This window comes from Bos mutus, chromosome 21, assembly GCF_027580195.1.
Source record: "Bos mutus isolate GX-2022 chromosome 21, NWIPB_WYAK_1.1, whole genome shotgun sequence".
NCBI classification, from domain to species: domain Eukaryota; kingdom Metazoa; phylum Chordata; class Mammalia; order Artiodactyla; family Bovidae; genus Bos; species Bos mutus.
In genome coordinates this window covers 25345619-25360153 of record NC_091637.1, presented here as the reverse complement: position 1 = coordinate 25360153, position 14535 = coordinate 25345619, and the positions used below count along the sequence as shown (strand labels likewise).

The window sequence follows — 14535 nt, the reverse complement described above, 5'->3', positions numbered from 1 at the left end:
TATTTTGTTGTATCTAGGGCCCACTAGTTTTGATCACTGTTTATACTCCATTGTAAGAATATGTCACATTTTATCCATTCTTCAAAGGGGAACTGAGTGGTTTCTGGATTTTTGCTTTCTGTAAACAAGGCTTTGAAAATTGCTGTACATGTGTACTGTTCTCTATATGCAGGTTTTTCTTAGAGGAGTAAAATTTGTGGATTGTAGGATGTATAAAAGTCCAATTTTAAAAGGTACTAGTTTCCAAACCGTCCTAAAGACTGAACCACTTTTGGTTAATGTCAGCAACCTTTCAAACACTGCTGCTAAGTCGCTTCAGTCGTGTCCGACTCCTTGCGACCCCATAGACAGCAGCCCACCCGGCTCCCCAGTCCCTGGGATTCTCCAGGCAAGAACACTGGAGTGGGTTGCCATTTCCTTCTCCAATGCATGAAAGTGAGAAGTGAAAGTGAAGTCGCTCAGTCGTGTCCGACTCTTAGCGACTCCATGGACGGAGGCCCACCAGGGTCCTCCGTCCATGGGATTTTCCAGGCAAGAGCACTGGAGTGGGGTGCCATTAAGAACTAGATACTGCCAAACACTTTTAAATCTTTGCCAACTGAATGGGTATAAAATAGTATCTTATTGTGGTCTTAATTTGCATTTTAACTTTTCCTGGTTTGTAACTTGGCTTTTCACTTTCTTTGATGGATTTACCATATGGTATTTTTGGTTTAAAATGCCTCATTTTAATAGACAAATTCATCAGTAACACTTGCAGTCAATGCTTTGTTGTCTTAAACAGTCCTTCTATATCCAAGGCTGAAGCAGTAATCATCTTTTTTTGAGAGTTAGAAAATTTTGTGTTTTACATTTAATACATGAATTTTTTCCTTGTGGTATGAGATAGGGAGCAATTTTCACCTCTTTTCTATGCTGACGACCAGTTGGGCTAGCTGTCATGATCACAGTCTCCTTCCCCCAGTGTGGTGTGCTATATCTCTTACACCCAGTTCATTTCATCCATGGCTTTTTTTGGGGTATATTGGTCTAATCTATCAGGATTCTGTACGACCCTTAGTGAATACCATGCTATTTTAATGAACGTGGCTTCATGATGAGTCTTACATAGAGTGGAAAAATGCCCACCTCCCTGATTTTTCTTTATTGAAATGTCTAGCCTTGGGCTCGTCTTTATCTTTTAATTTAGAACCACCTTAACAAGTTTCAGGAGGAAACTTGATGGGACTCTGATAGGGACTGCTTTGAATCTATAGGGCTATTTGGGTACAAAATACATCTTCTTGACATTGTCTGCCTAGCTGCAAACTTCTCTCTGTCCCTACTTTTTCAGGTCTTAGTTATTATCTCTTAATAATGTTGGAAAATTTTTTCTTAAAAGAGGTCTTCAACATACATTGTTAATTTCCTAGGTACTTGGTGTTAATACTATTGTAAAACGTGTCCTCTCCAGTTTTCTGATTGTTACTGATACAAAGAAATGCAACTGGCTTCAGAAAATTAATGTTACACCTACCTCTGTAATGAAACCCTGGTATTTCTGGTACTTTCTCTTTAGATTTGAGTTTTCTACAAAATAAGAACGTGTAATGTACAAATAATTAGTGTTTCCTACTTTTTATTTCTTATAAAATTTTTTATTCTATTGACTAGGATCTCCAACACACTTTTGAACATAAGCAGTCATAGTGGAAAACCAGCCCTTTGTTTCTGAATTTAAAAGGGTATGAAATTTCCTCTTTGTGGTAGATGCTCTTTGTTTTATAGATTTACACAGAAGCTATCACCTTAAAGAAATTCCTTTCAAGTCCTAATTTATCAAGAGTTTTTATTATGACTGGGTGGTGTTAAATCCTGTTATATACTTTAATTGGATCTACTAAGACAGTCATAATGGTTTTCTCTTATTTAATATTTACAGATTCCAATGCTAAGTCATCATTACATATGGAGGGAGAATACACATACTAAGATAGAATACACAAGTATTAAGTAAACAAATATAACCTTAGAAATCTGTATTGTAAAATACTATTTAATCTGTTTTACATACTATTTCAAGTTTTTAAAAGGCTGGCTGCCAGGTAAGTTTAAAAACCACAGAACAAACGGCTTTTTGGAGATCTTTCTACTCCACAGTTCTCCAGCTCTCCGTGTTTGAGTTGTGCCCTTTCAGTTTCTCTAATCCTACTAGAAAAAGAAGCTTCTACTAGATACTAATTCGTTGTGACAGAGTTCAGAACAGAGAAACAAACAAGAGCTTGAAAATATGACACGTTCAACTCATGGGAATGTAAGATCACAATTTATCATCGTTAAGTATCAGTCACAGATAGACGTGAGAGCTCATCTCACAAAATCAGTAAAGCAGAAAACTAAAGGACCAGAAGTCAAAATGAACTACCAGCAAGAGTAACGGAGAAAAAGTAATACAAGGGCACGTTATGGTTTTCCTTTTTATTTAATCAAAGACTGGTGGATAAACATAAATACAGCACAATTACTTCAGATCATTCTTCATATTGTATACACACAGACCAATGAACATTATCTGAAAGAAACCTGCAGTCAGCAATGAAATGCATACAGCTTTTCCTTCCTTCGCTCAAAAAAACTTAAAAACACACAAACTTAGAATCTCATCAGCACACACTCTCCTGTGACAAATGATTCAGACATAAATAGTGGGTGCAAAGAAACTATATGCTAACATATGTATAACCTTTGTTAAGGAAAAACAGAAGCAGCCATAATGATTAAGATACATTCAGTTACTGATAACTAGCTGTGCCTTAAAGGACATTATCAAAACAGAAATCGTGCTGCAGAGAAAAGCTATATATACATACACAATGAGAAAATAAACTGCAAGATTAAAGCATGCATGTTTAATACTGGGAAAAATCACAGCCCTCCAAAATTTCTCCACATTTGTTATAAAAGCCCTCTGCACTCAACTAAAATTTAAATGATCTTAAAAGGATAATACTCGTAAAGTTTACTTTTTTCAGCCACAGAAACTGCAATGGAAATAAATGTTCAGAGTCATTTTCAAAACAAAAACAAAAATCTATTCTTCTGATGACATGTATGATTAAAGGTCTATGCAAGATACATTGCTCTACATTCCCAATGACTAGGAAAAAAAAACCTCAAGTCAGTTTTTAGTTTGCAGATGGTCAAAGGATTTTGTATTCCATCAGGAGTTCAAATCTTCTGGATCTTTTCACCAACAACTACTGGATTTTCTTTTCTGATTTTCTCAGCAGCATCAGCTTTGTAATTGTAAGAGCAATTGTGTACATCTGAGTAACGGTGTACACCACAGTAAACATTTCCACACCGGCATTCAAACCCTGAAAATGGATCAATACACGTACATGAGTTGAGTGCAAGGTCTAAATATTAAACTCTCTACATAATTAATGTTAAAAAGATCATGCCTGTAGGGCAGCAATCTAAAGAATCATTCCAAACTAGCAGTTGCACAACCTAGTATACTCTCAAATTCACCAGCTGATGGCTTCAGTTCTCGTTACCACCTACAAACACAGGTCTGTGCCAGCCCAAGTCACAGCCACTTCTCTGAGCTCAAGTTTCTTCACCCGAAACACAACTGCTTCCTATCAAAAACAGGACTGATAAACTGAAAATGTAAGACACTTCTCAAATACTAAAATGTGAAAAAATAAGCATACTGTCATAAGACAACCTTAAGATTTAGTTAAGAAAGATGAAACTTTGGACAGAACTGTTAACAAATAGAACAGCTCTCCTTGGCCAATCTCTAATGGAGATATGAACTGTAAACAGCTCTCCTTGGCCAATCTCTAATGGAGATATGAACTGTAATCTGGCTCAGTGACTAAGAGCATGAGATCCAGTTGCGGTTGCCTAAGCATGAATCTATTTACTAACACAGGCAAAATTCCAAGCCTCCCTGAGCCCCAGTTTCTGCACCTCTAATTCTGGAAATCAGTTATAGTAAGAATTAAACGAGGAAGTATTACCTGCCTAACATACAGTGAAGATGCAATAAATGCTACTTATTTTAGGGAAATGCCCCAAGAATTGAAGCCAAAAGAGAGAAATAAGCAGGGTGAATAGTCTTTAAATAAAACTAGTCCTGCACCCCTAAAAAGGATTTTACTATATGATGGAATTGTTGGAACACAGCAATCAATATTTTAAATGTTGACATTTGATGCAAACTTCCTTTACCACATTTTTTTAAAACTTCCAAAAGATATTCTATAACTTCATAACATTCTATTTTTAAAATTTTATTATTACTATTTTGGCTGCACTACATATCTTGTGGGATCTTAGTTCCCCAGCCAGGGACTGAACCCAGGAGTGAAAGTGTGCAGTCCTAACTCCTGGACCACCAGGAAGTCTCCTGTGACTTCGTAATAATGAATGAAAAATGAAGACAAAAGTAACACCAGACTAACAAGACTGGACAAGATAGAAATTACTAAGTCACAGCCTTCTATTCATGAAGTCTAAGTTTCTGAGATTTAGAAAGACAGTATTTGATACTATACATATATATTAGGTAGTATATATATACATACACACACTTTAAAATGCCTTATTTTTTCATGTTTGTATTCTTTAAATAAATACACTCGCCAAGGCATGAGCCAGTCTTAAAACATCTTTGATATCAGGCTATAAATCTCCTTTCCTCTTTTATTTACTCCTTAGTCATATAACCCTCCTAAAACATAATTTTGCTCAAAATCCTATCTATTCTTAAGTCAGTTCCTTAGGCAGAGTATTCAGCAGAATGCCCTTCACACAGTAAACAATAAATGGAAACTATTTACAGCTGCCACTCTTCCTCATCAGGTAACCAGAGTACACATCATCAGCCTTGTCTGATGGTCTCAAACACCCTTCTGCACATATTCTGTGCTACATTCCCTATTTATGGTCCCTCAACATGCCCTATTCTTTCCTTTCTCTGAGCTTTCATTCAAGCTATCTTTTTTCCTGCCTGAAATGCTCCTATGTCCATCAGTTATAAGTCCTACTCACTTTTCAGGACCCAGCTGAAACATCCTACCTTCCAGATTCTTTGATGGGCCTCTGCTCCTCTCCTACGAATTATCAATAATTACGCACATCTCTGAACTCCCAAAGCAATCTACTTGACTGGATTTAAATGTACTTGCTTTGCCAAATAGCCAAGTAGTATTTCGAACATTTTCCCCTCTCTTAATACCATCTAATAGCTCTGTTACAGCAGTCAGCATGTACTGATTACTTATTGGGTGGCAGGACAGGTCTATCACCTTACATGTATGAACTCTGTGAGCCCGCACCACCAACCAATGACTGGCCGTTTTACACACAGCTCACCAAGCACTTAAACACCCTCTCTCACACAACAATTTCTGGCTCTCTAAAGGCAGGAGACACACCCCTGCCCTTTCACAGAGCCTGGCATACTGACTTTACTTGTCTAACATTCTCAAATGTGGCTAAAATGAATTTTAAAAGAAAAGCTATTCATTTCACTATTAGGTATGTAATTAAAGCCACTTTTACTTAAGAAAATTCAGGAGGTGAAGCATATCCATTATTAACTCACATGGAAACAGAAATAATCTTAATTGAAGCCATTAATAGTAAGTCAAACATTATCTTAAATAAAATCTTAATTTAAACCTTGTGACTCAGGCCCTTACCAGTAAGTCCCACTTTCTTTCTGCACATGAAACAGCGATTCTTTTTCTGTTTTGGTTTTTCAAGAGACTTGCTTTGCTCTTCAGATGCCTGCTGTGCCGTTTCTGATACTGAAGCTGACAAAAATATGAAGGCAGTGAAACTTTGTGCAATGAGATTCTGAGGAGAGGTGGTTGCTACCCCAACTTGCCCCCACTGATCTGTTTATTCAGATAATTGAGTGTTTATTTATTAGCATGGAAAGATGCCCACAGTTAAGTTACAATGTAGTTTATATAATATGACCCCCTTTGCATATATGTATGTTAAAATATGTACATATTTTCTGCATATGTATACACACATGCAGAAAAGCTAAACTATACATTGACATTTTAACAATAACTCTAGAAAGTGCTGTATTTTCAAAATTTTCTGGTAATTATGTATTTGACCCATAAAAGACATACAACACACAAACACTACTTGGGTATTCTAAGGGAGAAACAAAGAAAATGGTCACATGCAAACTTCTAAATATTGCTGAGTCAGAACTATGTAGATTTCAAAGAGTACAAGGGAAAGAAATCCTAAAACCAAGATTCAGTGGACTACTATGTTCAAAATTCTCAGAATATTTCATATAAAACCTTTAAAATATGGGGAATAAGATATATTGATTAAAACACTACAATTAAGATAGTAAATTAAGTAGTGAACCCAAGGCCATCTGCACCAAAATTCAGGTCAAATTATTGCCCCTACACCCTAACTTATGGGTTTAATAAACTGGAAACCTGTCACTGGAAACCTGTCATTCCTAACTGATACACATTCCTCACTGTATAAGTGAGATACTGCTGTTTATTAAATCACAAGGCATAATTAAAAGAGAAAGATGTTTTAACACAGTAAATTCCCAATTAAACATGAAAAAAATTCTTCAGAGTCAGGAGGACCAAATGGAAGCAGTACCACCCACCTGGTGGCAACATATCCTGATTATGAGCAAAATACCTACAGAAGCAAAATATCTAAAAAAGCTGTTTCAAGGACACCACTCTGAAAACTCCAATAAACAATGTTAGGGAATTCTGGTTTAGGCACACAGCAGCTACTCGTGTGCCTTCTTCCATCTGAGATGATTTTCCTATCCAATAAATTCTGCTTGAGGGATACAAGTGGAACAATAAGGAAGAGAAAGAACAGATACCTGGGCAAGTCACCAAACCAGCTGACCCTACCCTGGGAACTGAGGGGGGCTGGAGCTGGCAGCAGGAACACACACACAGACAGCCTACTCCAGGAAGCACCACAGCTGTCTAGTGGAAAGAATAATGGCCTGGAGTCAGGTGCCCAGGTTCCAGTTCCAGCTCAAATGACTACAGCACTTGAGTCAAAGACATCTTTTCTTTTTGTCCATCTATTAAGTAGATGGAAAAAATATTCTCTGCATTTATTCCTATCAAATCGGGAAATCACAGGTATATTGTGTGTCATGAGTGTGTGTACCTGTATAGATACACAGTTGTATGCAAGTTTATAATAAAACATTTTCAATTCAACAGTATAAGCAAGACTTAGAAAAAAAAAAAAAAAAACTAGCCTAAGAGATTTTACACATGGAAAACTAACCCTCTCAAACTCATATGAAACTTATACCTGATTGTTCAATAATTCTGCTATGCTGAAATTATGAATGCTAAGTTCTTGAAAGGTACTTAATACTGGTTTAACTTAAGTCACTGAAATTACATGTGGAAAAAAAAAGGAGTCTATACAGTTTAAAACCCCATTATTTAAAACCTCAATAGTGGTACAGAAAGCGCTTGCCAATGCAGGAGACATAAGAGACATGGGTTCAATTCCTTGTCAGGAAGATCTCCTGGAGGAGAGCATGGCAACCCAGTCCAGTATTCTTTCCTGGAGAATCCTACAGACAGAGAAGCCTGGCAGGCTACAGTCCATGGGGTTGCAAAGAGTTTGGACACAACTGAAGCGACTCAGCATGCACAATTTCTCCTAACACAGCATCAAGACCATCTTTTCCATTAATGTACTCAGCACTAGGCAAATAAAACTTATTATTATCCATATACCATAAATGGGTCTTTGTATTGTAACAGTTTACCAACTTAAAATCTTTTTTTTGGTCAAACTTGTAAAACCACTGCTGTTTTATTCTTAAGCAGCATGTAACTTCCCACTATCAACATTCTAAAATTTGTTCAACTTTAAGACGTAAATAACACCTTCATAGTTAGCAGCCTGTTTTCATTCTTCCATCCCTAGCTCTCTCTGGAGACTGCCAAGCAACCCCTGTTTCTCAATTCTCTGCATCTAGGGCCTGAAAGTAACCAGGATCCAGATAATGTATCCTCTCCCCGGTGCAGACTTGGTACCCTACCTGCTCTTCTCCATTCTGCCTCTCATCTTCCAACCTGGGCCAAGGACTTCCAAACCTCAGACTGCTCATACATTTAAACACCCATTTACCCATCTACTGCCTCCAATTGAGTCTTTAAGTTTTGAAATGTGACCACTTCCAATCTGCTCTATCTAAAATCTTGTCTCACCATCACTTCTTTCAACCTCCCTGTTGAGAACAAACACATCATTGCCGTTTTCAACTGTCATCCAACTGAAAGCTTTAACATCAACCCTTTACTTATTTCCCATGTCTAATGGATAACTAAATTTGGGGAATTTTTCTATTTCTCCTTTAAAAAATACCCTTTGTCTCCACCCATCCTTAAACTTTTCTATTTAACTAAAAATAAAAATTATTCACTTATAGTAATCATGAATATTTACAATATTCATAATTGCATGGAATATTTATCCTGATCAAACAGTTACATTCTCTTTCTACAGCAAAATGTGTAAGGAGGCAAATTATGCCAATCATTTGTTGGGCATGAAATCAGAGGAAGGCGAATTAGCTAGCTTAACTAAATTTTAAACTAAACTTTAGCAAACTTCAGCTAAGATTGCCAGGCATATCTGTCGTCACCCTGTGAACACCATGTACAGTGGAAGGGTTCAATAGGTACAGCATCGTGTCTGTTTAAATCACGTCACAGGTCAAGTGACACACAGCTCATCTTCAGGCTTCTTTCCAGAGTATCCTCCTCAATTAATACATCGTTTCCACACACTAGTAGAATATCATTAACCAAGCACAGATTTTTCACAGCATCCTAAATGCCTCCTCTACTAGCTCTGCCCATGAAGAAAGCCTTCATACACATATTCCAGTCTTCCTAGATTCACTTCACTTTGGTTCACATAATGGGGATACGAAGAGCATGGGCAAGAACTTGAGATGCCATGCTATAAATAAGAGTAACTGAGTGTGACTGCTGCCCTGGAAGTCACATGTGGGGAAAGGGGGGGTCACTGCCAGTCAAAGTAAATAGATAATCCAAGTCCAAAGCAAGAGATTCCTCTTAAACCAGCAGCCCTGGTTCATGGGAGAGGGAAGAATATTTAGGTTAAAACAGACAAAACAGTAAAAGAGAACAGTATAACACAACCACTCATTCATTTAATTATATTGCTCAAACAAAACAGATTTTAAATTTCTATGTTGATGCTGATGACCTAATTACATATAAGTGGGAAAGGGCTCCCTACATTTCAGTCAATTAAATACTTAAGAATGTAAAACACCCTGCTCATAAAGAAAACAAATATAAAAAATATGTATCAGGCAGGTAATTTTAAAAATACATGCATCTAGGAGAGTGCCTGGCTAGGAATACTCAAACGTTAAATAAATGACCAAACATGTGCTAGATCATGTGCAAACCTTGCAGGTCTTCTGTTTCAGGTATTGCTTTGTCCACAGATGTACTGTCCACTTGGGAAGACGCTACTGATTCTGATAAAAGTGACTGATTTGACACAGGGCTAGAAAAGCAAAAATATTTAGATTTTAAAAGATGATCTCTATTCATGACTAAAAACTAAGTGATTAATCAGTAAGAGTTCAATATATCTAAGCAGATCATTAAGACAGGAATTAACCAGAAATGCTTTTTTTAAAAAAATAACTTTCACATAACTACAGAATTTTGAAACTTGAGACCAATTTGGACCAGAAATTTTTTGATTTTGAAATAAAGCAATAGTACGTGTCCACTGTGTATGAATTTACTAAATGAACACTAGTATGATAAAGACATGCTTCAGGAACCCTAACACAAAGTTGTATATGATGCACTGATGGACTCAGGAAAACTGGAAAAAGGAACTTCAGAGCAGAAACTTAGTATATGTTTCCTAACAGCAGGGTAAGAATGAAACAAATATTTCTGTGTTTCCAACTTCTAAAAGACTTCAGTTAAAAAGAAAATACACTATAATACAAATAGATACCAGGATGACATCATGATATTACACAGAGAACAGGATCACACGATATTAAACAGAGAACCTGTGACAAAACCGTTTTTTAATACAAAGCACTAGTATTTCCATCAAAGGCCTATGACTAGAAGAACTTAACATGCTTCAAAAGGACTTCAGGGGTTGGTCAGGATACATATGAAGAAAAATAAAGAAAAAAGCTGTCTGAAAAACAAATCTTTTCATTAAATTTTAAGACAACTCCCTACTCTCACTGTAATGTAATACCAATAAAAAGATTTTTTTGACTAGTCAGTGATAATGAGATAGATATAAGTTTCTGCTAGTTAATCCTAAAGTGACTTTAAATAGTTTTCCTTAAATAACAGAACTGACCAGATATGGAAAAAATGCCTTACTTTTTGATAGCTCTCTGGCCACAGTTCCGAGGCGGCCTCTTACCTTGGCTGCATAGATGAAGCTGTTGAGTCTAGCGCTGACTGAGCCTCTGGGACACTACCGTCTGTGCACTGGACTGGTAAGGACTCAGACAGACTTGTGACAGAAGGCGCTGCAACAGGAGCACATCGCATGTTAGTGACTCTGTGCCCTGGGCGGGCCAGCACCTTATCTAAAAAAACCAAGACCAGTTTCCCAGGAAATACAGTAAACGGGTTTTGTTTTACTATGTAATATACCAGTTCATTACTTTAGCTAAAAGTTTTCAATAATTTTCCTATGAAAAGGATGCTAATTTTACCACATACAAAATATACATAGTCAAGACCTAAACTACTATTTTTTAGGATTATTGCACAAACTCTTTAATTCATAAATGTCTTCCAAATAATAGTGCACAATGAGATCTTTAAAATAAAAAAGAATTCAGCAGTAAGGCAAATGTTAAGTTCAGAATTAAAATCTGCACTCAGGTTATATTATTTTACCTGTTCTTCATAAGGCAAAAATGTAGATAATGATTTTACAAAACAATATAGTAACTTATATTCACTTGATTTTAGCCTCAAGAAAATTTAAAGTCCAGCTTGAACAGGAAGCAATGATGAAATAGACTCCACAAGCAATTTTAAATGAACTAAGTAACAGCCTGCACTTTCATTAACCACAGAAACCTACATTCAGGCATTAACCTACATGAGAACTATCCTAAATGAGTAAAGTTCATGTTCAAAATCCCTTTTTACACAATCATTGAAGCAAAAGCCACATCAATTCCAGGAGAATCCTCTGACAAAAAAACGCATAAAGAACTCAAGTGAACTGGGGATGAACAAACACCCTTTTCTCTGAGTCAAACTGCCCCCACCTCTCCTTCCTATGCAGAATGGAGGAAGGCTTTCTCTGAAATCATCTGTGGCTATCCATGTGGAACTCTCTCCTCCAACTACCTTGGCCTCAGAAGTCATCCTAGAGAAAAGAATCAAGGTCCTCCTACAGCCCCCACTCCTTCAGAGCTTATTTTCCAAGACAGCTCTACATACTTGGAGTGTGCATCTATTTTATTAATTAGTAAGATAAGAGTTCTTGAGCACCGCACGTAAGACTGAGATGGATCTACAGTAGTTCCTTTCAATGAGTGGAGATACTCCTCTTTCTCTTGCCCTACCACTGATCATTACAATATGTAATGAGACATTTTCCTGATGTAAATGTAGTAATTTAAGTACAGTGTGGAAGCAGGAAGAGGTGCTGGGTATCCTGTGCTACTCAGGTGTATCTCAGTTATGAACAGCGCTGTGTTTTACTTACCAGGTAAGAACTACTTACCAGGTGGGCTTATTCTACCATTACTACTATTCTGTCTTTGAAGATGTTCTTTATAGCACACTGAACACATGCCGTTCGTACGAGGGTTTCCATAAAATCCGCAGCCAGTGGAACAAAGCATAGGCACTTGGCTGTGATTAGTTTCTTGAGCCATGTTCCTCTGTTGCACACCTGAAATTTACACAGAATGAGCAGAGAACTCTGATACATACTACAATCATATATTATCCAAATCCGCTTTATGTAATAAAGGAAAATGCACATATACTCCTCCCCAAACCACTCTACAGCTGTCTGGCATAGAGAGAGGAAAAAAAAATATCGAAAGGATACAAAAACTGAACTTTTATCTCCGACCCTCACTGTACAAAAGGAGGCTTGTACTGGCTCAAACAATGTTATGAACTAGAGAAAGATCTAAAGACTGCACACCATCAGAATGTTAAGAAAAATCCTTTAAGTCTAGTTCAGCTTGGACACCTAGGAATGAGAAATACAGTTTTCTCTTTGTTGTATTAGTAAGGCCTAATCACTTAACTTTTGCTTAAAAAAGTTTGTTTTAACTTGCATAATGTTTTCTGTTTAAAAAGCATTTAACATAATATCAATGCTGGTGAAGATGTGGAGAAATAGAACACTGGTAAAATGAGAAAGTGAGTCAGCCATTTTAGAAAGCGACATTGACAATTCATCTTAAGAGCCTTGTCAAAGACTGCCCTTTTGAACCCATCATCTCCTTCAACAGAATAACTTGGGTAGAATCAGAAAAAAATTATAAATACATTATGTGTATATACACACGGCATGTATTTCACAGCTTATTTATAATGCTTAAAAACCTATTAATCATCAACAAGGATCAGAAAGAAAAAATCTAAGGATGGGAAAGCTAACAGATTTTTTTTTTTCTAATGTGTATCTTCTTTGTACTTTTAAAATCCTCTTAAATGAAGATACTACTATATAATTGGGGACAGAATATTTAAAGTACTTAAAATTTAAAAACAGGCAGAGGAATTGTTTGGGAACCACAGGCAATAATCAATTACAGCAGACAGAAGAACCCTGTGTGCCATTCCTCCCATACAGCAAGTGGTTCTTTGGCATGAATAACATGACAGAAGGTAATAACAAGTTCTATCTTATTTAAAAAACAACAACAACAAAAAGCCTCCCAAATGAAATGAAGGTTACTCCAAAATGGGTATAGGTGTCTTTACAGAGAAGTCTATGTTCAAACATCATAAATGATAAGACTAACAATGAAGGACAGTGTTTTGCCACTGAAGTCTTCTCGAATTGATAAACAATGAAAGAAACCTTCACTGTTTCCCACTAACAGATTTTTTTTTCACCTAAATTATTTGCAAACACTGTTGTGGATTGAGGGGTGAATGGGGTGGGTTTAATGCAAATTTCAGAACCAAGAGCAATAATGCATTTGACTGAATTATAAAACAAAGCAGGTTTAGGTTTAGCATTTACCTTTAAAAAGAAAAACCTAAAACTGTTGATAATCTTTAGACCTTTAGGCCTAGGAATAGAATCTGAGATTTTGAAAAACATCTTTTTTACTTTATGAAGCCAAGTCATCTCAGAATCCAATGATGAGTAAACAGCAAAGGTGGTAAGAACCTGGAGCCTCATCAAGGAGTCAAACCATGACATACAGTACCATTACTAAATTCTTGATCATCATACTGTCACAGCAAAATTCTTAATTTATTAAATCCTGAGACCGAACACACACAACTTGTTAATATTTTGTGTGACAAACTGGGAAATACACATAAAGCATTCCTGTGGCATACAGAGGTATGGTGAGTGAAGAAAAAGCACTTGAACAATTATTTGAGTTACAAGCTGAGTCATCTTCACAGAACAGGTTTTTTGTTTCTGATTATTCAGACTTGATTATATCAGATATTTTCTCAGAAATGAATGAAGCCTGTTACTTCAAGAAAAATAACTAATGGTATTTATTGCCAAGGACAATATTTAAATAATAAAGTAAAAAAGCTTGACAAATAATTTTTAGAGAGTCTCTTAAAATGATTAGTGAAAAAAGTGAAAGTGAAAGTGTTAGTCGCCCGGCCATGTCCTAGTCTTTGTGACCCCATGGACTGTAGCCCACCAGGCTCCTCTGTCCATGGGGTTCTCCAGGTAAGCATACTGGAGTGGGCTGCCATTTCCTTCTCCAGGGCATCTTCCCAACCCAAGAATCAAGCCCGTGTCTCCTGCACTGCAGGCAGATTCTTTACCATCTGAGCCACCAGGGAAGCTGATTAGTGGTGATATTAATGACATGTGAGTACTGGTTCTATTATCAACATTTGGGAGATCTGCATAAGCCAGGAAATCAATATTTTCTAAATGACCAACATACTACGGTACAAAATTATTCATGAACAAAACACTCACTCAAAGGGAAAGATAGACCTATGGGTTTCAGAGTAACAGGACAAAACATTTTTACACAGTATGAGATTCTACACTGTAACTTATCCCTTTAAGAAACTACAAATTGTCACATTTTGGTGTAATACCAAAGAAGAGAGACATCTACTATCTGAAAAGGTTATCAAAATACTCCTTCCTTTTCCTACATATCTGTATGACACCAGCTTTCTTTTTTTAAACATTGTTCAGTTCAGTTGCTCAGTCGTGTCTGACTCTTTGCAACCCCATGAACCAACAGCCTGAATACGGAGGCAACCATGAGAA

At 36.7% G+C, this 14535-nt stretch overlaps 1 protein-coding gene across 2 annotated transcripts in view; it reads right to left on the bottom strand.

Moving 5' to 3' along the window:
* Positions 1–2442: 2442 nt before the first annotated feature.
* ZFAND6 (zinc finger AN1-type containing 6) overlaps positions 2443–14535 on the bottom strand; it is a 54818-nt gene continuing 42725 nt past the window's right edge. For both annotated transcript variants that reach the window (XM_070358417.1, XM_070358418.1), the window contains 5 exons: positions 11812–11982; positions 10486–10594; positions 9485–9585; positions 5697–5810; positions 2443–3356 (listed from right to left, as the gene is read on the bottom strand). In XM_070358417.1, the coding sequence (XP_070214518.1) occupies positions 3208–3356; positions 5697–5810; positions 9485–9585; positions 10486–10594; positions 11812–11965 (627 nt within the window). In that variant the 5' untranslated portion in view covers positions 11966–11982 and the 3' untranslated portion in view covers positions 2443–3207. The remainder of the gene's footprint in view (positions 3357–5696; positions 5811–9484; positions 9586–10485; positions 10595–11811; positions 11983–14535) is intronic.